This window comes from Syngnathus scovelli, chromosome 1, assembly GCF_024217435.2.
Source record: "Syngnathus scovelli strain Florida chromosome 1, RoL_Ssco_1.2, whole genome shotgun sequence".
NCBI classification, from domain to species: domain Eukaryota; kingdom Metazoa; phylum Chordata; class Actinopteri; order Syngnathiformes; family Syngnathidae; genus Syngnathus; species Syngnathus scovelli.
In genome coordinates, this window is record NC_090847.1 from 22,553,224 (window position 1) to 22,577,689 (window position 24,466).

At 43.4% G+C, this 24,466-nt stretch overlaps 1 protein-coding gene across 15 annotated transcripts; it reads right to left on the bottom strand.

Moving 5' to 3' along the window:
- On the bottom strand, positions 1–23,552 carry map7d3 (MAP7 domain containing 3). 15 transcript variants are annotated; one of them, XM_049755059.2, is made up of 20 exons: positions 23,449–23,552; positions 16,558–16,656; positions 16,214–16,294; positions 15,467–15,630; positions 15,226–15,337; positions 14,485–14,568; positions 13,569–13,673; positions 12,623–12,715; positions 12,013–12,111; positions 9,758–9,883; positions 7,932–8,047; positions 6,567–6,703; positions 6,017–6,237; positions 4,859–4,982; positions 4,464–4,749; positions 4,342–4,395; positions 4,207–4,267; positions 3,686–3,836; positions 2,957–3,222; positions 1–2,575 (listed from the first exon to the last, which is right to left on the bottom strand). In XM_049755059.2, exons 4-20 carry the CDS (start codon positions 15,608–15,610, stop codon positions 2,550–2,552), a joined length of 2,205 nt encoding a protein of 734 aa, XP_049611016.1. In that variant the 5' UTR covers positions 15,611–15,630; positions 16,214–16,294; positions 16,558–16,656; positions 23,449–23,552; the 3' UTR covers positions 1–2,549. The 15 variants fall into 15 exon arrangements, with proteins under 15 accessions (XP_049611016.1, XP_049610938.1, XP_049610947.1 ...); XM_049754981.2 differs by lacking the exon at positions 23,449–23,552 and adding an exon at positions 21,844–22,019; XM_049754990.2 differs by lacking the exon at positions 23,449–23,552 and adding an exon at positions 21,844–22,018 and having other exon boundaries at positions 1–2,680.
- Between the last annotated feature and the right edge of the window lie 914 nt (positions 23,553–24,466).

Below are 24,466 nucleotides of genomic sequence, written 5' to 3' on the forward strand. Positions count from 1 at the left end.
TCTAGTTTTGCGAGACTTTATTAACAGTTTATATAACATCTCAGAACACAAATATATTTACAGTACAAATGTTACTGAGGGGCAGGCTGATAATTGCTGGGTGGGCTTTTTTATTCACAAAGGACTTGATTGTCAGAGGCCAAGGTAAAGACAAACTTAAAAAAAAAACACACATCGTTAACAGCAACATTAAAAATTCTAAACCTCTAAGGCACAGTGCTATCTAGAAACTAAACGGAAAGCCATTTGAGTATTTATTCCACATCCTGAAACAATGTATTAGTGCGCTCTTAGTCCTTACTAGTAAGTCAACTCCAAGTAACAAGTGAAGCTAAACTGTACACTAGTTGACATGTGTGTGCTACCCGTGCTACCTCCTTAACATTCACTATTAGTACTAGTCTGGCAAAATTGTGCTACTGGTGTGTGAAAATGTTGTACCGTCATGAGGAAAAAAATAAAAAATACTAGTAAGACACTAGGTACTAGGTAGACACTACGATGCTAGCCTGCTCTTTGACCTCACTGACGTATTGAGACAACTCAGCAATTCAAATAATCTTTTTTTTTACTGCTAATGCTACTTTTGGCCTATGATTAAACCTTAAACTATTTACTGCAAGCACCACTACAAGGCACCGTAGTAGCCTCCTTATCAAGCATATGAAATAAAAGGTGGTTGTAGCACACAGATGTCTACTAGTTTTTCCTCAGTAGGAACATGTACTTTGTCCCAAAAGTATGCCAGTGTTGTTATAAGGTCAAAGAGAATATCATTGTCAAGGATATGGAAATAAACGGCTCACTATGTACGCATGTATATGTATTATCTGATCAAGGGGAAAACGGTGTCAGCCTCCCTCCAGCAGGAAGCGCTGACGAGCAGAGGCGCCAACAGAGCCCGTCCTGGAAGTGTCATGCAGCCGAACATGAAAAAGGTCACATGACGTGGCCTGACAAGTCTAGCGACGACCAAAACATGGAGGACGGCTTGATGGCGAAAGTCTTAGATTCTTAAAGCCTCTCAGGTCCTTACATTGGGTTGGTGAGAGGGTGTGAACACCAAACACAACCCCGTCGACAAATTCAAGATTTTAACCGCAGAATCGGCTGAAGGCTCAAAGTTGTAGGCCGCTTTAAGAGTCGCTACTCGGCCAACATCATGGCTTCATTAGCCTAACACTGACTTCATATACAAACACTTAAATATGTATATGCAGAACTGTAATATTCATATATAAACAGCCAGGTGTCATTAAATAAAAAACAGCTGAAATGCGATATTTCACAAAAAGATTTAGCAGCTAGCGTGTGCAGACAAGAAGACAACGGAACAGGGCGATGTGACAGTTAAAAGATGGAAATCTTCCTGAATATTTGTTACTTTTTTGGGGTGAAATGAACAGACTGCCGTAAACTAGAAGCATCTTGTTAGTAAACAGAAGCTCCATATAAAAATGCACACAATTTTCAATCAAGCCAACTGCGTCCTGAACAGCAACAGTTACGAGTTGTTACAGAAACTTACGCATGGCTGCTGTGCCCCCCTGTGGCCAAAAACGGACTGCAAGGCAGGGCGTCTCAAGCCATGATGGCCCTATATGTATGGAAAGCCGATTGAACATTATTTCTAGCATGAGGGACAACGAGAACGCTAGTAAATGGATGGACTACAAAGAAAGATATCATGGCTATCTGATAATGCAATAGTAGCCCCTCAAATGGCTTTAAGGACACATTTTGTCCTCAATTGGAGGACGAGTGAGCGCTAGCTCGTCTTTATACTTGCGCACTAAAATGTCTTTACAATTGAGGACAAGGCACATACTAGTACATAAACCTAAACATACTCCACAAAGAGGCTACCGGCGCATGACCTACTAGTTGGGCTTGCTAAGTGTTACGAGTGCAGCAGTTTACTACTAATGTTTAATTGGGTATCGGTAGATCAAAATTGTCAGGACAAGTGGGAAGAAATGTTTACAAGTACATATGAGAGGAGCACAAAAGTAAATGAACCTTAAGTTGGCTGATTAGGGTATTAAATAAATGTTCAAACAGCTTTCCATACTTCACACATGACAGCGCATGAGCAACGCGGGCAGAAGCGATCCCGCTTTTGTAACTCCACACCCAAAATATAGTTGTGAAAAAAAACAACAATAATAAAACACGGGTAAGGCCATAATTATCAGACGCTGCCAAAAAAACAGCAGTCGGTCAAGTAAATTTAGAAGAGCCACGGGCCAAAATCCCAGAGAGACAGGACGTCTTTAACGTCATTGCACACCAAAAACGCTCCCGTACAAGAAGCGTATGTCTCCAAACAACAAATAATAAGGAAGCCAAAATTAATTCATAAATTACAACAGCAACCCCCTGACAAAGACACACAAAGAAATGCTTTAAAAACATCTGCGACACCACAAGGAAGAAGACAAAGAAGAAGTAGACCTGACACGAGGAGGAGGAGGAGGAACATGGAATTTCCCTGAAGCTTTGGTCATCTTGTCGATGAGACGCTTAAGCACTTGGGGCGAGCAAGGTCTTTACATTTCACCTTGGCCTCCTCCCACTGGAATAAATTGGAAGAGGAAGCTGTTTAGAAACTTTTCAGCTGAGCTCAAGAAGTGAGGAGTGTAACAGTGGGGGGCTTTGAGGTGGGTGCAGCATCAAATTTCTGAAAATAGATGAGAAGAGAGCAGTGTGCCGTTTAAAATCATTTGGACTCGACACTTGATCATAACGTCACAAGTTCTTCCAGGTGGCGACATCTGAAAGGTTCTCCGGGGACAAAACTAGCAAACTTGAGCAAAGAGAACAATGTGAACTAAATATAAGCGACTGGTGAAATAGTAGCTAGATGATGACGAGAAAGAGGATGGGTTTTTGGAACTGAACTATGATGGCTCGAGATGAGTCACTTCCATCAAGCAGACAGGAATACTCTGCTCACCTGAAAGAGCCTCTATGGCTTGACTGGAGGAATGCAGCGAGTTCACGGGGCTTCCTTTGTTCCCGTCCGTCCCATCGCAGTTAATCAGGACCGGGCTACAATCCTCGGTCCCGATGAGGGCGTGAGTCTTGGCGTTACGGTCCATGAGCTCCTCGAAGCTCCACTGGTTGGACTTTCCGCCCAGGCCCGGCACCAGCTCCACTTTGCCCGAGTCCTGCTCGTTCAGGAACTCCGAGCCTTCCGCCAGCCGGCTCTTTTGAACTAGACTGGAGAGAGGTAGGCCAGTGTGATTAACTGTAAGTCGGTGAGTCAGAGGCACATTTCAAACGGAGTCAATTCGTGAGTAAATTGATCAAGGCTTTCTAATTCTGTGTTAATGATTTAAATGGACTAAAAGGGAGCTATACAAACAAAGCCAGGATGTGGAATACAAACAATGCTGTCTTGGGGAATGTTTGGTCATGAGTTAGGCGAGCTAACGGCGCTTGCTTGCATTCCAATGATTAAATCCACTGCCTACACAGTTTACGTGAAAGCGAGTGCTCCAATCGATCCGCCGTTAAGCGTTACAGATTTAAAAAGGCTTTGTAGGGTTGGAGAATGAACTAACTGAAAGTTCTGGTGAGCATGAGATGTTCTAAACATGAACAATGCTGTGATTTAGTGGGGAGAAATTTGAAAACTTTCCTCTTCGATAAAGATCAGAATTTTTCGAGGCCGCCGTCATACCTGACTGCCTGAGTCTCGTCCGGGGCGTTGTTGTTCTCCTTGTCATCCGCTTCCCCTCTTCCGTTCAGGCAACCCACGGGTTCTTCTCTTTGTGGCAATCCATCGCCACAGCCGTGCATCTCCATGGCAAGGTCGACCATTTGGCTTTCACCTATAAAAGGCACCAGATTCATAGTAAACAAATGTTCACCTGTTTTCGTCAATTGATGTGACATTTATGTGATATAAACAGTAGAAATATAATCCTGCTGCTATTCTATTCTGATACAGATTTGGGATGTTTTCTTGTATGTCCAACACAAATGAATTTATCACAGTTTTGCCAACTCAAGACCTGGACAATATTTTGCAGGAGAACTTAAGAACATGTGTCTGCCAAATGTATTGTTCTGCTTCCGGCTGTTTTCAACCTTGTACTACGCCGATGAATAAGATGTGATATTGTTTCCAATTTCAAGATTGACTTAGTGTGCTGCAGGGTGGATCTTGGACACCAGCAAGTGGTACTAATGAGAACATACTCTTTGCATCAAAGGGGTCCATTCCATCTTCATTGTCCTCCTGATCCTTGTCGTCATCCCTCTGCATAAGAGTGACAACACTTATAAATGACTATTTTGTGAAGGTCCCTACTAGGAATGTCATCAATTTCCCACCTTAAAGTCATTTCCATCTCCTTTCCTAGTCCTCTTCATTATTTCTTCAATTCTCTGAAACACCAGATCGTTTTTTTTTTTTTTTATATCACATATGGGTTTTCTACCGTATGGATGATTACCTTCTTCCTTTCCATCCGCTCTTGTTGGTTCTGCTGCATGATGCGGTCGCGCTCCTGGCGGACCCTCTCGGCCTCCTCTAGGGCCTTGGCCTCGGCCTCCTCCCGCTCCTTCTGTAGTTCCGCCTGCTTCAGAGCCTCCTCGGCCTCCTGTCGCTCCCTCTCTTCCTCCGCTCTTAGGGCCTCCTCCTCTTCCTTCACTTTTCTTTCCTCCGCCAGCTTCTTTTCCTCCTCTTGGCGCTTCAGCCGGGCCTCCTCTGCCAGGCGTTCCTCCTCTTCTTTCCTGAGCCTTCAAGAGCAAACCAAAGAGCTTTATCCTTCACTTTCATACTTACATTTGAGAAAACGAAAGAAGACACTGATGATACGCCACATAAGGCAATATTAAAACTGCTCACTTCTCCTCCTCCTCCCGCTGTATTCTGAGTTGCTCATCTTTCTCTTTCTGCTCACGCATCTGTCTGCGGTGCTCCGCCAAGAGCTTGGCTGCCTCAGCAGCAGAATTGGTTCCAGCCTTAGAATCTGAAAGGGAGGAAAGACAAAAAATGCAGGGTGAATGATTTCTGCTTTAACATTATAGTTGTAGTCCAGTGTTTCCCACACTTTATTCAGCCAAATTTCACTAGCTAAATGTCCCAGCACAGTCCCCTCAAAAAATGTCACAGTAAATAGAAATTAGATTTTTTTTTTCACAATTTACTCAATTCCACATCGAGTTGAGTCTGATGAGTTGAGGGCATGATTATGCTGAACTTTGTCAAAGACATTGCATGGGTTTGTATGTTGCAAAAGCTGAGCAGAGATTATCTAAATGCATTACACACTTCTCAAAGTTTACGGTCATCACGTGTCACAAGTTATTTTCTTTTCCCCCCATCATGCTATGATTTCGAATCAAGAGCATCCAGAAGTTAACCAAACATTACAGCAGCATGAATGTAACGTCCCAGGTCTGAATAAAATAAAATAAAAATAGCTTTGTACCTTAGTGTAAAGTTGACATTGGAACCTGAGGATTTTGTTAACATCTTCAGGGTCGAAGGTAAAATTCATTTGGCAGCAGCATATTTTATTCACGTTATCTTTAGTGACATTTTTGTTCTTAAGGAAAAAACCAACAGGGAATTTTTCTATGTATTTGCATAGTTTGACTGTTGAGTGAATTTTGAGAAATAAATCTTTCATTTTATAGCACGAGACCAATTCTATTTCATTTGCCTAGGACTCGGAGAGCTATATGAAATGATGACCCTGTATATTGCAGAGCACAACTCTGTCCAGATGGCGGCAGCATCAACAACTCTAATGTGGGACGGGAAGTGACAGCAGCTGGGATTTGCTGGACCTGCTCCACTGAGATTTACTGCCACATCACTGTACACCAGACGCAAACAAAAGTACACAATGGCCGGGAAATGGGCTGGCAATCAGTGGCAATGAATAAAATCGTGGTTTTATGCTTCTGTTTGTTAAGAATGATCTTAAGTGAAATTCCAACTTGATAACAATAAACAAACAATGTCGTTATACTGTGGGCTTGATGCCGAGATGCTCACCGTCTTTCTCTTTGGATTTGCTAGAGTCGGACGACTGTGCCAAGCCAGGCTGTAAGGGTAGCAACATGTCCTTTGAGCGGGAGTCCCTCTTTCGCAGGGTAGGGGGCCCTGGCGGGGTCAGAGCTGGTTTCTGGATCGGAGGGGGTTTAGCAGATGTCGGCTGAGGGGATGGGGTGCTTTGCTTCGCTGCTGGGGAGGGTGGGCGCGCCTTTGAATTTTGCCTGTCAGAAGAAACCATGCTCATTGGATGCTCTGTTAAGTGAAAATGAATGTCTTCAAAGTTTGGCACTACAGTATTGTTAATAACACTGCAGGGTTTAAATGATTTAAAAAAAAAAAAGCCAAGTACACAAAACAAGGCTTCAAATACATCAACACTGAAGCTCTTGTCTCCACTCATACATACCTTGTGGTGGTGCCCGCTAATTACACTGAAAGCACGCCGCGCTCAACTGTCCATCAAATATCACCCGAATTTTCCAGAGTCAATTCATGTTGCAAGGTCTCTCAGAAAAGGTGACGTGAACATAACATCTGCTTATCTTCTTACTTTGAAGCTGCTGGAGAAGGAGTCCTCTTTGGAGATGGTTTTGGGGCGGGGGATGGTGAGCGGGTGCGTCCCATGGGGATGGACGGGGAGGGTGGGCGCTGCCGCCCGGATGAGGTAGACGTTTTTTCCTGCTTGGTCTGTTTCCCCCCCCACACACACCGAGAAGAAAAAATAATTCACGGCAATAGTGATTACAGTACATCACCTCAAGACTTTCACACAGCCACATATACTTGACCTCGTGAATGGTGTCATTTTATGTCATTCTGAAAATGGAGCTAGCCATTCAAAACTCAATCATGACCTGCAAATCTTGTAAAAGCCTTCTTCACGACATGTGCTGACGTAAAGAAGCTTGAACATAATACACCAAAATATCATTTAAAGCATTATGGAGTATTAACCACATTCTTATGATGTATCCATACAGCACAGTGACAAAGAGATAGAAAGTCAAGCAGCCCCAGGCTCAGGGTGTAGTCTGCTTTGCATGACCCGATCTGTCCATAATCAGGCCACAAGTTTGTCTCATGCCATGTCAACGGGTCCTTTCACAGCCTCACAAAGTGTCGACTGAAAGGTCATGTGGGAGAATGAGCAACGAGTGACCACAGAGACGGACGTCGGTTCCTAGTACCGGTAGATAGTATCATGCTCAGGCCAGTACCAACAGAAATAAAACATTTGCATGCACCTAATGCACTTTGACTGGCAAAAGTCTTATCTACTTACTTTTGCATAAAACTACGGCTGGCTCAAGCCTGTCATAAACCATTGGTTAGATAATCTTGTGTAGGCTAATACTGGAGAATTTTTACATAATGCATTGCTCTCTTCTCCTTTCTGCCTACTCAGTAATCTTCCATTATCAAGCACATGAACACTATGTTGCTGCTGCTACCGTCTCCACAGTTGCAGACTAATCGTCTCACTGTAAATTTAGCAATTAATTAATTTTTTTAAAGGGAAGTTGTGACACTCCTGAGCAAACACCATATTATTCTTTTCATGCTGCAAACTGGTTGAGTAATAAGCCTGCGGAAAAGCTAGTTGCTCCTAAGCAACGTACTCCATTTTGATTAACTAGATTAAATTGTCCATTTCACACAACTAACTGATTTATGGTCAATTAACTGGTTATGCATTATTATTGCCATTACTGCTTTCATTACTATGTGCACTACATCTCTCATTCAAAGACTCTCTCCCCTTAATTCTCCAAACGAATTGTTTGAGGCAGATGTCCAGCACTCAGTTATTCTAATCTTGGAAAAAATGCTTCCATTTCATACAAATCTTGGTTGATTGGACATATGTAATAAAAGGTGAATGAGATTTCATTTGACTTTTAGCAGATGTTCTCACCAGTGAGGGGTCGAGGGCTCCGTCTGCCGACACGGAGGTGGTCATGCCGTTCTTCTGTCGGTCGATGCTGCGACTGCGCAGTGGCCCGCGGGGCGGGTGTATGGGGTTGGCGGAGGCTGAGCAAGGACACAGGTGACACTCTGGTAAAGGACACAATCATCGGCAGGGCCAGGCAAGTACAACCAGCGGGAAGGGTGATAAGCAGGCCAGGTTGGCCAGCAAAAAGGTGTAAAGAAAAAAAATGGGGGAAGGGGGTAGAAGAAAAATTTCATACAAGGAGAGCTAGTGAGAAGGGGGAAAGGATGAAAGGGGATGATTCAAAAGCAGGAAATATTTTTTAACGGGGGGGAAAAAATACATTTCATTTTGTTAGATGTAGCACCAAAGCACACAGCAGTTTCAATTTTTGTTCACGCGGGAAACCTCGCACCTCGAAACCCAAGCAAACTCAAAATTTAGAATAGAAGGCAAATACTAACACACAGCCTTTCCAATATTAGAATATTAGTGTGCAATAAATGAACAAAGATGCAGTCTTTGACTGTTAAAAACATCTGGGATGTGTTGAGAATAGCTCAAAGATCGAATATTACGTACAGCTTTAATTCATTCAATGACCATGTAACACAAGACATTGATAAAATCAAAAAATAGAATGCTATTTTGTTAGCAGTCGGTGTTGTTTTTTTGCTGTCGGCTGACCATCTTGCTACTTGCTGCGTCAGATAGAGAGATTAGTCGTGATAATCCGGCAACCTTGACGACTCTCGCTGCCAAAGCCCAGTCAAAAGTGTCCTCTGTGATTCTGTATCTATGACAAGCATGCAAATCCTGCACACTGTGCTGCTGCTGCACTACTTCGGGTGGGTCATGTTTCCACCGGGACCATACAATCCATAAGTGCTGCTAATGGGTTTTCTAATGGCTGGTCAATAAACGCCACACCCACAAAGATACACAGCTTCAATTTCTTGCAGAGATTCAAATGACTTTCTAGAACAAAACGTGAACTGTATTTATGAGTCAAACTATGCACATCTACACTACCCACATAGATCGTACTTTGAGTATTATTGAAGTGGCAGGCTGCATTTACGTAGCCACAGAGAAGAGTATATCTTGGTATTTGATCAGCATGAGCACCATTTACTACAATGACCGCATATTGTACAGTAAAAAGCCACTTGGCACCGTCTCTGATCATGGTGCCAGGACACCTGCACAACAGTTTCATTCTGACACAACAAGAACCTGTAAGCAGCTTAAAGAAAATCTCCCAGCATGGACCCAGAAGCTCCTCAGATGCCGAGAAATGCAGCCGGTGGAGGGATGCCTGATCGGCTAAAGCCATGGCACACTACAACTGCGGCCAATTGTAGCTATATATGTTCACTCATGTGAGTCTGCTTTGCTGATATATGGGGTTCATATGAATGGCTAACAGTCGAGCGCTAACAGCAACTGAGCAGAGCATTGACTTTATTTTTTTCAATTACTTAAAAACTAGGCTAGCACGGTGTCAAAGTGGGTCTTACTGAGATGCGATTCCATTGGTAACTATGAGTAATGCTGCATTTCCATTGCGCAGCGGCTCAGTGAAACGCACACGCTGATTTTAAACAGTCTTGCAAAAACCAAACTGCATTGAATGAACAAATGACAGAAGAAAAATACGTTTTTGTCAAATTACGAATTTCCACAGCACGAAAGCCATGGTGAACTAGGGGCCCCCTGCAGCTACTGTACCTTACATTGGGAAACAGACACAAGAGAGATGAGCTAGAAACCATCCGCTGTCAGACTGCTATGTGAGAGGAGGGGGTTACCTGGAGCATTGGTTCCTTCAGGGGAAAGGGCGGCAGCACTCTTGCTCCTAGCTAGTGAGGCCTGGGTGGGAGTGAGCAGGCGACTAATGACCCCTCCATCCACAGCGCAAGTCGGTTGCTTGCGAGCTACGTGGTGAGCCCACCGAAAAATGAAACCCAAAAGAAGAGAAAAGGACAAAATAGGACAAGGGAGGGGGGGGGTCGAGAATAGCAGCAGAGAATGACAAAAAAGGGGTAAAGTGGGAGTGGGGGGGAAGCGTCCGTTAGATAAGCCACCATGTGATTTAACCATCAGGAGAGAATCAACAACACATGCAGCAATAGGTTATGTCTCAATAGTCTCACAGAGCTTTTCACTGGGAGTCAATGAAATCATTTCATGAGAATAACTAGGCAAGTGATGCCATGGAAGAGTACTGAGACAGACCACTGATTGTCTAAGTTGGATCACTCGACAATGTGGGCAAATCAATGGTTCCTTAAGGCAGTGGGAGGTGTGCTGATGGGAAAAGAGAAAACATTGGACCATTAGTGAACAACAAACAAATATTCTTCAGGCAAGAAAGAGGGGGAGTGTATAAGACTGCAGACTACAGGTGACCCAGTAAGTGCTTGAACTTTGACTGTGAAAATATTTCTTGTGTCCATTAAGTTTAGTTAACTGCCATGGAAATTTAGAAATCCCTGTTGAGGGTAGTGTTGATTCGCTTTGGATTTGAAATCAGCACAGCTTTTAAATAAACGCTAAAGATGGTGGTGAATCTTGGCTTGTCATGTCAATTACAGTCACTTTGGGACTTTGACATGTTCAGGCACCTCAGCTCAAACGGAGTATGTTTAAGTATGGTGTACATTAGGTAATAGAAACCTCCTTTTCTCAGTTTTGGGGTCACAAACCATTGTTTTTGGTGAACCCAAGAATGAAACTAAAGAATAAAGTAAGGAAGAAAACCGTTTCCCTGATGAAAGAAGAGAGTCTTCTCTTTAGTAGGTCAGTCACAAAGCTCTAAACCCCCTAGCAATACGAGGAACTCTGCTTTGAAAAGAGCAGGCAGTGAATGAGTTCACCGCAACTCCACTGAACATAAACATTTTGGCATGGTAACTAATGTGGTCTTGCATCTCTAAGAACCAAAGTCTTTCTCACCGACTGTGCTACGAAAGTACAAATCACACCAGAGTGAGTTTGTTATCATCTGACCGTACTCCCTCACTGGTCCGCAATTGGCCGACTCGCACGTCTCAGTCGAGATTCTTACTAAACTGACATCTGGTACTGACATGCGCAATTTACATTTTAAGTGTTCGCAGGTTGCTACTACGCACCAAGGTATTAAGAGGCTAGAAGAACGGTGATAAAGACTGAAGTGGCGCTCCAGTAAACCGCAGATTGCAGTCAAGGTCGAGTGATCCTATTTTAGATCAAGCACCAAATCGTACATCCTGTGTGTACACGGATTAACCTCCTCAATGATACGTGCCCGACACCATCCGCCTGATTAATGATAATGAAGCTGATTCCTAATCCAAAGCATACTTTCAGCGGTCCTGCTAAGAAACAAATCAAAAGAATAAATGAGTGTTCCGCCAATGGAGGCTGCGGCGTCTAAAGGACAAACAAAAGCTTTGGTGATTAATACACAGACTGCACACTGGCACTCTTGAAGGGATTTGGGTGCTCTTGTGGGTGCTATGATGGGATGGCACTGATGCACAAGCATAGCATCTTAAATCCTGCTAGGAAGATGTCATCTGTAAGGGAGGGAGAACACAATGTACACTTTGTGACAAAACACAAACAATACATGCCGTTAGTGGCAACATACAACAAGACCATTGCTGGACTTGACAATTGCAAAAACGACAATGAGGGTTAGTTGCCAGTGTGCGCAGCACAAAAAAAAAAAAAATCAGGTTGTAAGGGAAAGCATTTAACGTTAGCAAATCACAGACAAGAGGGTGTTAAAAATTTGAGCAGTTGCCCAAAATGTTATTCAGCATTGTGTGTGAGCTTTGAGAGGGAAAAGGAAATGAGATTACATCAAGCTAAAAATAATGAAGGCCCCACAACCAGATATTTCAAAGATGCTTAAGAAGAAGATATGTCCCCTCAAATTTTCTTAAATTCAGAACCAGCAAGCTGTTAACGTCACTGACATGCCAGTTACTCCCCGGGGAGGGGAAACCCCCCCAAAAAAAGCCAGATGGAAGCATGAAAAAAAAAAACGATCGACTGATTGTCCCATGCTAGCCACCTTGATTGTCTGACGTCCCCTTAGCAGCCTTGGCAGGAGTCTGCGCTCTGCCCACACTTACTCGTGTGAGGGATGAACTCCTCGTCTTCATGGAAGCACCTACGGACGTGAGCGCAGGGGTCACGACCCAGAGACACAGGGAGAGAGTCAACAAGAACATCCCCGCGGAGAGACTTTCCAACGGGTCATGTGCAGTTCTGGTCTGTGAATGAGTCGGCAAGCGTCACGGCAGCTGATGCCTAACTGGTGATCTTCATCAAAAGTCAGACGTGCGCTGAGGCACACATAGGCGCCATTGTAAGCCGTTCTAAGACCAAGACATGGGAGGGCCCCAAAAAAAAAATTATAAGCTTGGCCTTTCGAAGCTGCCGATAAAAATATGCTTAATATCCTTGAGAAGTCTTTATCATACTTAATGAATTCTTCTATAATTTACACCCTGTTGCAAATCAATGACACATTCTTTTGTGTGAGACTATTAAACACATAGCATGAAAAATATTTGGGTTTTGTTCTCCTGCTTCAGGAAATAAAATAAAATTGTCTAAAACTGATCAAGCCCAGTGATAAGTAGAGAAATGGACTGTTGCACAGAGCGGCGACTATGCACCTGTCGACTCCGCCTGCAGCTTTTTGCCTTCCTCCTTAGCAGCACTGTCTTTCCGAGGCAAACGGTTACAAGACACACTCCTGGATTTTATACCTAAGAGACAGTGATGACAACACAATGATGAATTCCACCCCATGTTACCTAATGAATGGTACCCAAGTCCAATCACGTGCGTGGACAGCAAGGAAAAGTCAAGTAATTAAGTTAAACAATTATCTCGTTGTGAAGAAGTTTTAGTCTGCCCCAGTGAAGCTGCGTGCAAAGGCCGAGATAAGGCTAGACCTGAGGTCAGGGGTCATGCAAGGCACCTGGGATGATGCCTGGGTTCTAACTTCAATCACCAATTGGATTTCAGGACATTAACAAGAAATCTAAATACCACTTGATCTTTCTTACGCCTACACATAATTTTGACATAATGACATTTAAAATACAACAGCAACAGCTTTTCTTTTTAGGGAATGAGGAAAAAAAAAAAAAATCAAGTCTGTCAACTTTTGGGGGAAATGAAGGGTGCAGTTTGAAATCCGGACTATTACAAACCCCCGGGAGCGAGTGATGGTTCAAACATATGACTGGTCATGACGTCTACTCGCCAGAAGATGTGCAGCCCTGTTTGTTCACAGACTAGATAGGTGGAAGTCAGACTTCTTGTCCCTTTCCTAATATGCTCTGTTGAGAAAACCTAATAACCCCATCATGTACCTCTGCGTTTGATTATCTTCATTTGAAGTTGGATAGCCACGTTTGCACATTCAAAAAGTAAAGACAAATTGTTGCAAGCCTTTGCCAGCCACATGAAACGACATGGCAGGGCAAAATAGGACCGCAGGCCTCTGGTTTGACACCATTCTAAAACAATATATGTAGCATGAAACAAAGTACTACTGGGAGGAGAGGTTAGAAAGAAGGGTGGGAGTGCGGTGGGGGTCAAGAGGTGACTTACTTTTGTCAGGAGTTTTGACGAGGGTGGCAGAGGACGAGGATAGGCGTTTGGTGATGCTAGCCTCTGACGGCTGTTTGAGGTTGGTGATGGATGTGGAGCGCTTGTCTATGAGTCAGGGAGGAGGAAGAAGGGAGGAATTACACTACAGAACGCTCCCAAAGGAGGCGCACATAGTGGAAGGACACTAAAGGGATATTTGACAACACCCGTTTCAGATAACACCACAGGCACCTCTACTAGCTAATGAGATCCCGTACAAATCTGTAACGAAAACCATCTGCCTTTACAAACATACAGTTGAGTTCTTACGAACTGTTAGAGAGACGTTCATTTGACGATACGTTTATTTTTGCAGGTTTGCATACAGAGAAGCATTTGTATTTTTTTGTTCAGTTTGTTATCGTCGCAAAGGCAGACTTTTTGCTACAGGTCAGGTTTTGTAGAGAATCTCATTTGACTGTCTATTATGACCTAGTTGGGATTTTCAAAGGCACTATTGACACTTTAGACAACTGATGCCGTTTCATGCTTGAAAAAAAAAATAATCTTTTTTTGCAACAACCACCATGTGCTTTCAGGTCATGCGGTGAAGTTAGTAGAGCAAACCGCATAGCCACAACATGGCGTGCCGTGATCTGAACCCAACATTATTAGTTCAGCCTTGCATTTGACTGGGCTTCCATGCAAAGTAGCCCCGATGACCTGGGCCTGCCCCAAAGTGTGAATGGATCCAAGACCTAAAGCAACACTCCCTGAAAGAAGAAAGCATACTGACAGGGAGAGGTTTCCTCTATTTAACAGTCGGTGTTAGGCTGCAAAAGAAGGTGCGTGAGGAAGAGAAGGTACGGTACACTATCACCCAATATGTGCCGCCCATGCTAAAGATTTTAACTGGCGGGCAAATCACAAACAAAACCTTGAGTGTTCCTGGGTGGCTTTTCTGGCGAAGCAGGGGAGATTGCTATAGCTACTGGAGATGAGGCGCCGGCGTCCGAGTCTCCTGTAGGGAGAGAAAGCTCTCAGCGGGGAAGTGAGGAGTGCTGACGCCACTTCTTGGCACAAGGCGAAGAATGCCTGGCGGCCATCAAGGCTTTCATTGACGGTGTCACAAGTCACAATATGAGCATCATATGAAGGGATAAAGTCAAAATCACATGAAGGCAGGTTTTAGTTTGTAGAATGGGACGCTACACATTCAGAGTGTAAGTGATTTAGGGTTTGGAGAGAAATTTCAGGGTCCAATTTCAGGGTTCAATGTTGTAGCAGTTTTTGTGCAATAAAAGGTTTTTGAATGGGTCAAATCATTTCAGGGTGATATTTGCCAATTCATCATGACAACAAGACCTCCATCAACAGTCGCTCGCCACTGCAAGGCTTCACAACTTTAAATGGGATGTTCTCAAAGGAACATGGCCACTGAGCCTCGAGTGTCACTCCATTATCAGGTTGCCACAGAGAGACTGAAAGGGACACAAGAAGTTTTACACCTGATGCTAAGAGTGCACAATCGGTACGTGTGAGTGAACATGCGATTCAGGACTCCCTATTTGGGATCTTAGTAAATCAGACCCGGTGTGCGGGCCACAACAGCTGGAGGTGTGGCATCAATGTGATAAATAATGTTTGATTGGCCCAAAACAATCCAAGCGGCCATTACCTGCTCGTCCATCTGAGTCTGTTGACAATCCTCCCCAGGACCACCTCTTCTGTCTCTGGTCGACCCGCTGGCTTCGCTCTAACGTTCGTCTCATCACTGCCTCGTAATGCTCCTGCCGCATTTATAAAAAAAAAAAAAATTAAAAAAGGGGGGGTGGGGGTTCTCTATTTGCTTCATGGTCATGGGAATAAGCATTCTTAAGAGCAAGATTCCAGGTGCACAGGCCTCCTCCGTTGACTACCTTCTCCTCTTCCTGTTTCTGCTTCCTCTTCTCCTCCACAGCCTGACGCTTCTGCTCCTCTTTCCGTCGCTGCTCCGCGGCCTTCTTGTGACGTTCCTCCTGCTGACGCTCCACTTGCATTTTGGCCTTGCGCTCACGCTCCATGATCTGAGACTCGCGCAAAGCTGATGACAAAGACAGAGAAAGGGGGCATTTTAAATTTACAATTTTCTTAAGAAAATCGGTATTGTAGACAAGACATAAACAAATCCAGTCCCAAAGTTTGTTACATTGTAAATCGTCCACCATCATCTGTTCAGTAACCACAACCACTCCAGTGTGATTGTGTAGAAGTATGCAAAAGTCACTAAGGGGTTTCCAAGCCTCCTCTGGTATGAAAATCAGCATAACGTCTGTGTGTCAGGAGGTCCAGGGTCTGACTTTCATGGTCTAAGCAGCTGCGTGCAAGCGTTACATCGCCAAGGCGCAACTGGACTCTTGTGGAATGGAAACATGTTCTAACAAAAACCAACTAGTGCTTGTCTTGGAGGACATTAGGTCAGGTCAGTAATTGGCTGATTCGGCGTGCAATTAAAACATTTCCTACAATGCCAATATGCATCACCGCCTGCTTTCTTGACAATCATGCCACGTTTTTCCAGTCGACTGCGTCGCTCGTAGAGCAGCGGGCTTGACTTTATGCAAGTGGCACATAAATGCTTGCATTTTACCACAAGATGAAGCAGATCTGAGGAAATGTCTCCTTGCCTTGTTGCCTGTCAGCCTCCTCTCGTCTCTCCTTTGCTACCCGCAGTCGATCGTCCACTCGAAGTGTGGCGCCGTCGAGGACTGCAAACACGTGCGTCAACGCGGTCAAAAGAGGTGCGCAGATGGAGGCTGCGGCGGCTTACGCTGACATATTACAGCAACAGCTTTGCATCAAGGTGTGAGTCCTGGTAGGGGGCTGTCATTAATGAGATTGTCAAATAATAAAGTGATGACTCGAGGCCTCCCTGCAGTAAGCCCTGCAGAGCAGGGGGCTGCGATTGGATAGTTTGGTGGCTAACGGTTCACACTGAGCTAAAACGGTGTCTGGGTGAGGAGTGGGTTACCTGGCCGAGGGCCGTGAGGTTTGGCTGCTGTGTTTGCAGACGGTGCTGGACTCACGGCCTGGCTGCGCCGCTCCTCGGCTTGGGCCTGCGCAGCTGCAGCTGGACCAGAGAAAGCACACAATTTACAGCAGAGATTTTTGGAGTCCCCTTAAAGGGCAAGTCAACCCTAACATTTTCTGAAGTGTTATTTCTTACTATCCACTCAAGCACCTTCCATTTTGTCGAGCATAATTTGCACTCGGCGGTATATCTGCGTATTTTTCGAGTCAGAGTAAGAGGAGAAAGAAGGACAAATGATGGAATCAAGTCTGATGAGACTGTATTTTCAATTTTCTCTGAGCTTTGTTTGCATAGTCATGACGCCTCTGGTGTGGAGCGACTCTGGTTATGAAGCAGAACAATCCGGCTATTCAAGCCATCAGACCCGGCCCATGGCCCACTCTACAGACTGCATTCAACACGCTCAGTGAGCAAGACGCTGGCAAATGAGAGCCAATGTGTGCGCTTCTGCAGTCACAGCCTTGTACAGTCACATTTTAGGCGAAAAAATGAAAAGTCAAACGCTCCAAAATAGAATATATAGATTATTTGACTAACTTTACATTGGAATAAGGGTCAGAAATGTTCAACTGTTGTTTAAATTCCTTGTCGGTACGGTTACCTGCTTTTTTTTTTTTTTTAGGGACGACAGTTTGAGGCTTAACTAAGCAATTCATGTCACAGTATTTCTAACAGAAATTATTTCCTAGAAGTCAATCCTAGAAGATTTGTGCTGAACATCCGAGGTTCAAGTGTGCAATCTGCAGATAACATTTAACAAAATTGGGCCGCCGCTTCATTTGACGGCTTACATAAGCCGAGGCGCCAAAGTTGTTTGCAGAATTTGCCGCATTTGAATTTGAGAGCATGACTTGGGCTTCAACGACGCTGCAAAACATCTGAGACCGACAATTTTCTGCCGTTTTTAATATTTTCAATGGCACTTTCCTATCAACCAAGTGAAAGTGAGGCATAGCAGATGTAGTAGGAAGGAAACAGCACATGATCAAGCTGCATCAGCTAGGTCCTCTCTGCATTTCTCGGCAGTGCGCTCTCAGCACTACTGAATTGCTGACGAGTAGGCAAATCAGACCTTCTGTCATGTGATAGGAAAACTAGGCTGCATCAAATCTCACTCATTCGGTCATTCATTCAGTCAGATTCTACTGTGGCAATAACAAAGATGTACTTTGTGCTACCAAAATTCAACTACTCAATTTCTATTTCTTGAGGAAAAAGCATTAGAGACATTCAGCAAACCTAATTTACTTGCAGCTGCTGTCAAAGCAGGGCTTCCCAAACTATCAAGTTTGAAATCAGATTGTAAAAACCATACTGGTAAATACATTGTTCTAGTGCGAGGTGCCTTAACGGCTTGATGGACTTGCAATGCATTTCTCGCCCTCATAATTGTGACAAGCCAAGATTCACCCCATCTTTAGCTTCACCTCAAATACTGTACAATGCAACACAGCCATCTACTGGAATCTGTTCATTAATACAGTGGTTTACAAACCCAAATATCGCAATTTCACAATATGGGTGAGGCCCTCTTGGCATGCCAACCCATTGCAAACATACTTGACAAATATATTTGTCGGTGGTTTCTAGTTGGCAAACCTGTCCATTGCAGAGAATGGGTTCCAAAAAACTTGTTTACGATAACTTTCCATAATAAATGTAGAAACAAGACTATCGATCGACTCTTTCTGACAATATGAAGCAATGTTCACTGAAGAGATCAGTGAAACATGAGCCAAGAACTTGCCCATATTGGACAGGAGAGCATGAAACAGCCAGCCCACTGTGCTAAAGGAGATCATTTGCAGGGAGAAAACAGAGCACAGATCACATAATGACTCATTCAAGATATTCTCGTTTTATTCATAAAGATAAGATCAATCAATACATGCTAGACACCAAGGCTACTGTTGCCAGGCGATATGCCGAGTGTGGATGAAAAGAGGATGTGGACTTAGACAAGGTCACTCATCATGGCTACATTAAGACGTCACAATGGACGGAGCAAGTTGCCTTACAATCAATCACCGTGTATTTGAAATGTTACAACAACAGGGGTTTTTGAGTTTTTCCTTGCCCTTTTGGGAGCTTAAGATCAGGGGATGCTTTGAGAATAATTGTCAATTTTTGTCTTTGTGAAGCCCTTTGAGACTGTTTGTGATTTAGGGCTATACAAATAAACTTGACTTGACTTGACTACACTGACCATCTAGTACAAGTTATTTCGCTCCCAAACATGCACATAGATGTTCAACTTGTTTTGTTATTTATATTATTCATTCACTGCAATGGAAACAACAAAGGGTTTGTAACTGCTAAGTAGTTTCCAGAGATGCGAAAAGCTTCTGCTATTCCTATTTCAACACTCTCCACTGATTAAGACCAACATCACTCACCAAGAGCGTCCCCGCCTTCTAAAGCCAAGCACACTCAAAGTTACATTTACTACAGTAGCTTGTGAGGATGGTGACCTTCAATTGACCCCCCCCCCCCAAAAAAAAACAATACAGGCTGCACGATGGCAGTAAGCAAAGCCCCTCAACTCTAACAAATTCTCGGCACCAAAGCAACTTTGTTTTTGCTTTGGCCTGAGCAGCTTCTGTCGTGACACTGAATCAACAAGAAAATATAAGCACGGAGAAAGTCGCCATGGAGTGAAAACAACATTCATGTGCTAATTGAAGTGCTCTGATTAGACTGCGGAAGAGGGTCTCAAGAGAGCCAGGTGTGCTCTTAGAAATGACGAGCCAATCACAGACGGCGCTCAGCGCGACATCGCTCAGGAGATTTGGCGCATGTGAACAATCAACAGTGGCCCCCGTGTCAACACATCCCGCCTAAAACGTATTACAGGGCATTTTAAAGAGGTGAGCAACATTCATTTGTCTGGCCACCAATCAGTCCGGTCGGGAGCTGTGTGCAAATTACGGCAAGCACAGCTCCGTGGGGGCTTGTCATTAAGTTGAGGAAGAGGAAGCAGGCCAGCCCGCGTAAAACGACCACTCCAATTCTAGCGCTAATCAGGCGCGACTTCTCTAAATTGCAGGATGGGGCAGCCTCTCAAACTAACACCAAGTTAGTCTATGCATCCCCAAAGAGCTTTTCACATTAAATGTCTTGAGCAGAAGTCACATTATTGTTTAGCCATCGACAAGTGTAAATGATACATTTTGTGGACAAGAAACACTTTGGCGGAGGATGGCCGCCTAAAATGTGCCAAGCATTGTAAACAGGGAGGAGTTTCGGCTCGCGGTATCCCATCATGGCCGGCTTAACGACAAGTGATGCCTGCACAGTCCCACGCGGCCGCGCACATGCCCACTTTTAAACACATTGCCAGATCTTGGACAGGATTACTCCACCTTATCATGCAAAGGTATAAGCTCGGGCTATTTGCAGTGCGTCCTGGCACGGGGAGTCTTCCAGATGGACCTCATTCAATCTCACTCAGTCCTTTATCTGACTAGCCGAACAATTTCTGTCAGGCTGACTTTGACGTAAAAGTCGAAAATCTTTATAACGACCTAAGCTTGGCTGAGAACATTAAACATTGTGTTGCTATTCAAATTGTTTATGTGACCTTCCCCAGTGACTTTACATAAATGCACAGGAAGGAAAGGGCGCTAAGCGGAGAGAAAAACAACAAATCACAGTGAAACTGAAGCCGCTCCTCCTGTGGTAGTTGAGTCCAACCATTGCAAGAAATGCCTCTCATGCTTTTAATAATTTGGCAGGACCTGACAACCTTGCAGCGGTGCGAACCCATCATTTCCACCAGCTAGCTTTTCTCCTTGCCTGCATTCTTGTGGAAATCGCCATGCTTGCAAGCGAGATTCCTGGCATTGCAGTGCGAATTCGAAGGTCCAACGCTTTTAAGCGAGTCAAATCAGTCTGCTTTTGGAAAACAAAATTGATTATTGAAATCAGTTTATGATCAAATCCATTCATTTTTGTGCACTTTCAATTTGGAAAAATAAATCCTGTTTTGGAATTAAAACTTGACTGGGCTTTTCCCTTCAAGGGTTGCCACAGCGAGTGATTAGAAAATTGAAAAGTTAATTAATTGTTAAAATAATCATTAATTGCAACCCTCGTGAATTTAGGAGTTTGAAATGATAGGGTATATATTTTGAGGATGTTGCCATTTGTAGTGGGTTTACTGTATTTTCATGAAACCACAAATCTGGCCAGCCAAATATTCCAGTATGAAAGCGCTGGATGGAAAACTGAAGGGGGAAACAGGAAGACCATCAGCACTAAATGTGACCACTTGTTGCCAGAAGTAACACCCGCCTACGCCCACGCCGGGTATGCATTCTGCCCCCGTTCCCACTCCTGTCTGCGTAAAACACTGAAAAAACTGTCAGCTGCCCCCAAGTCAAAACAAAATGTGTATTCATCCCCCTGCACAGACTGAAACTCCACAGATGCAGTCATTTTGACAACACACACCCTTATCACTGCATCAGCTCTTTATGCAAACTGTCTGCATCTCTCTCTGCATGTGTGGCACTGATGCTTGATTGAAAAATTCAGGTCAGACATTGTTATGGTAACCCTGCAGAGATAAAGGGAGGGGGGGTTATGCCATATGTCAACAACATACACTTGCCACCAAAGGGCATGAAATGGGCACAATTAGCAAACTTACAAAATCAAGTAATTAACCTTCTTTCAATGGACATTATTTTTTTGAACAGCTACAAATAGGAGCAACTTAAATCCAAAAGCACACGTGACAAGTAACTCTTAACTCTTCCTGATGAGCTAACGTAGCTAAAACGTCGGCTAAATGCCAGGAAGTCATAACATGTTGACTTACTTTGTCTCGATTAAAGTTGAGAAGTAATCGCGAAATGTTTGATAACAAGGTTCACGGAGAAAAAAAAAAAAACGCCGAATAAACGTCAACCCGGTCCGGCGAGGAAGATAACGTTATAACTTCAGTTTAGCATTAGCCCTCAATGCTATTAAGCTGAGTTAAGTTCCCCTTGGGGATACGACCCTAAAATGTAACTTTGTCGCGTAACATTTGTGATATATACATTGCTAAGGTGGAAAAGTGTTCTATTTTGCAGTCCGATAAGACAGCGAGGAGAGCTAACGTTACTAGCCCTGGGTTGGTGAAGGAGAGGGGGGGAGCTGACCGCGTTGCAGCCCGTTCAAATCACCGCCAAAAAGCACAACCCGCTCGAGCAAAGTCATTGTAGTTTAACATGTCCTCACCCATTTGGCTCCGCAAGCCTTTTAGAGTCACGGTGCCCTCCGCCATTCCTATAAGTTTACTCCCAAGTGCGTTTCTTCTTTCTTTTCTAGAACGGGTGTGAGTAACACATCGCGGCCGACCGGTAGCGAGCTGGTAGGCAGGGAGGCAGTCGTCAAGCTGGGACCGGACACCAGGGAGACGTGGACGTCAAAGAGCAGCGATTAAATCAAGAGCAACACCGAGTATCGTTTCCGGGAAAAAGAAGTTCGTAGAAGCCGAGAAAAGTGGTTCTCAAACTTAAAAAAAGGCACATGTTTTATTTCTATTGTGATACATTCAAATTTATTAATCTAACTTTATCACAGTTTGGACGCTACCACTTTGCTTGAAAATAAAAACGGTGCTTAAATAATGAATCCATCCATCCATCTTTGTTTCATTTTCATTTTTAATGTTGCTCATAAGTTTTTTATGTGCACTTTCTTATCAGATTTAATGCAAATGTATTGTACTACAAAGCTGTTGTATTTGTACTTAAGTAATGTTTACTGTATTCCATTGTTATTGTTTTTTTTTTTTTTTCATTCTCTATAATATGAGTAAGATCGGAGTCACATACAAATGCAACAATAAGTGGTTCAATATATTGTTTCAACTGCAAATGAAACCTACACGTATTCACAGTAGATTAAATATTTTATTATTAAATACGCATGTGCTCGTGGCAACAATTTACTTTTGTAAAAAAACAACAACAACAACAACAATATGATGAGTAATAAAGAGAAATAAACTCAACGATCGTTATACAGGAAACCGTCGACACCCGCATAAAGCTGGATTCTTTCATTCTACTAATAATCAATCATGTGAGAGGCGGGACAGAGTAAAAGAACTTTCAGTCAAGCGCGTCCCCTACTGTAAATGTTGGGTCACTACTTCCTAAACGGTTTACTTAGTTCTCCAAGTAGCACCATCGACACCATCAACAATAAAATATAGTTTTTAAAAATTAAATGTAACTGCACTGTACAAAAAAGTCTGAAAAGTATGTCACAGTATACCCTTGCAATTGTTTTTTTTTAATCATTTATACTACAAACAAAAAACTGAATTTCAAAGCCATGAAAATGTTTGATCCTATACAACTAATGCTTAGTTAAGGAAAAAAGAAAACATTTGGTGAAAAAAATATTTGTAAGAACAAATGGAGTAAAGAAAATTTGTGATTTCCATATAGATTGCCTACAAAATGAAAACGACAAATCTATTTAAAAAAAAAAAAAAAGAAAGCATAAACACTAAGTTTGAGTGGACCTCATAAACTCCTGTGGCAGACCATATCTGGCACCCGGACCTTGAGTTTGACACCTGTGCACTAGAGGGTGCCATCACACTAGTGATACTAGTACTACACTGGAACTCACTGGCTTAAATCGATGACTATCAATGAGGGCGAGGGGTCATTTGTACAACATCAAGCAAGGTATTAAATATATATAAACAGTTGATGAGGTCTGACTTTTATAGAACTATATACATTTAATTAATTCACAACTAGCAAGTAATGCCTCTGACTTGTCACACTATATCAATTGAGGTGATACAAGAAGTATAAACCTTACCCGGATTGAAGAATCTGCAGACGTTAAGAATACAAGAAAAGCTCCCTGTCCGATGAAGAACTCTTCCGAATGAGAGAACATCACATTATCTCATTGCACTTATGTTTTCGCTACCTCACCATGAACAGTATCGCCTCTGTTCTGGTCCGTCTCACATGCTATCGCCACAGGGTACTTTCATCTGTTTGACACGGTAAACAGGAAGCTAAAACGCACGTGGGACTCTAGGTCTAGTTGGTTTTGTCGAAGCATAGAACTCCAAAGCAATAGGTGTCCATTTTTTAATCCATCTGTTAACAAAAGTATACCAGCAACAGCACTCGCTTGTATGAACCTCTTGTATCCTGGCAACTGTCATTCGAGCTGAACCAGGGTGCAGCAGTACCCCTTAACTCTAACCCTAACCCCTAATCCAAACCCTGATTTGAGTTGACTAAGCAACACACATACAAAAGTTAAAAGAAACCTAGTGAGTCAAGGGAAAAGCAAAACATAAGCCAATCAAAACTCATGTCAGATGAGAGCAAATACTTCAAAGCAAACATGAGAAGATAATAAATGCAAAATCCCCGTCAGAATACAACAGCTCCATTTTATGCCTGAATGTCCCAGCTCAAGCACAAAAGGCTACTTAGAATCAGAATGTCGTTACTGTCATTTTTCCAAGGGCGGCAAGAAAATGGAATAGACCCAAGAGCCACAGAAAAACAATGATCAACAGGGGGATACAGTCTGCCTGGTCACTTTTCGCAGACCTGGAAGCGAGGCACGGTATGGATTTGGAACAAACAACTCAGCAAACAAGCATCAATTAATTTATGTAACACAAACAGTCCACCTGCAATCTGATCTACAGGTGTGCCATAAAAGTGGAAGGGGGGAGGATGTGTCTGACACTTGCGCCCATAAGAAATCACTTCCTCGCTAACATCAATCAAAATAATGGACAGGCCGAAAATCGTTATTTACGTTATATGAGCAGTAGCTAGCATTAGCGCAATAGAGTCCTTTTGAGTGT

What these genes read in the sequence shown, in the direction of transcription:
- map7d3 (XM_049754981.2), bottom strand. Translation starts at nt 21,889, where the DNA reads ATGGCGGAGGGCACCGTGACTCTAAAAGGCTTGCGGAGCCAAATGG. An exon ending in GCCACCCAGGAACACTCAAG is followed by an intron (nt 13,674 to 14,484) that starts GTTTTGTTTGTG and finishes CCTGACTCATAG; the next exon opens with ACAAGCGCTCCACATCCATC. An exon ending in CCTTCTCCAGCAGCTTCAAA is followed by an intron (nt 6,238 to 6,566) that starts GTAAGAAGATAA and finishes TTCTTCTGACAG; the next exon opens with GCAAAATTCAAAGGCGCGCC.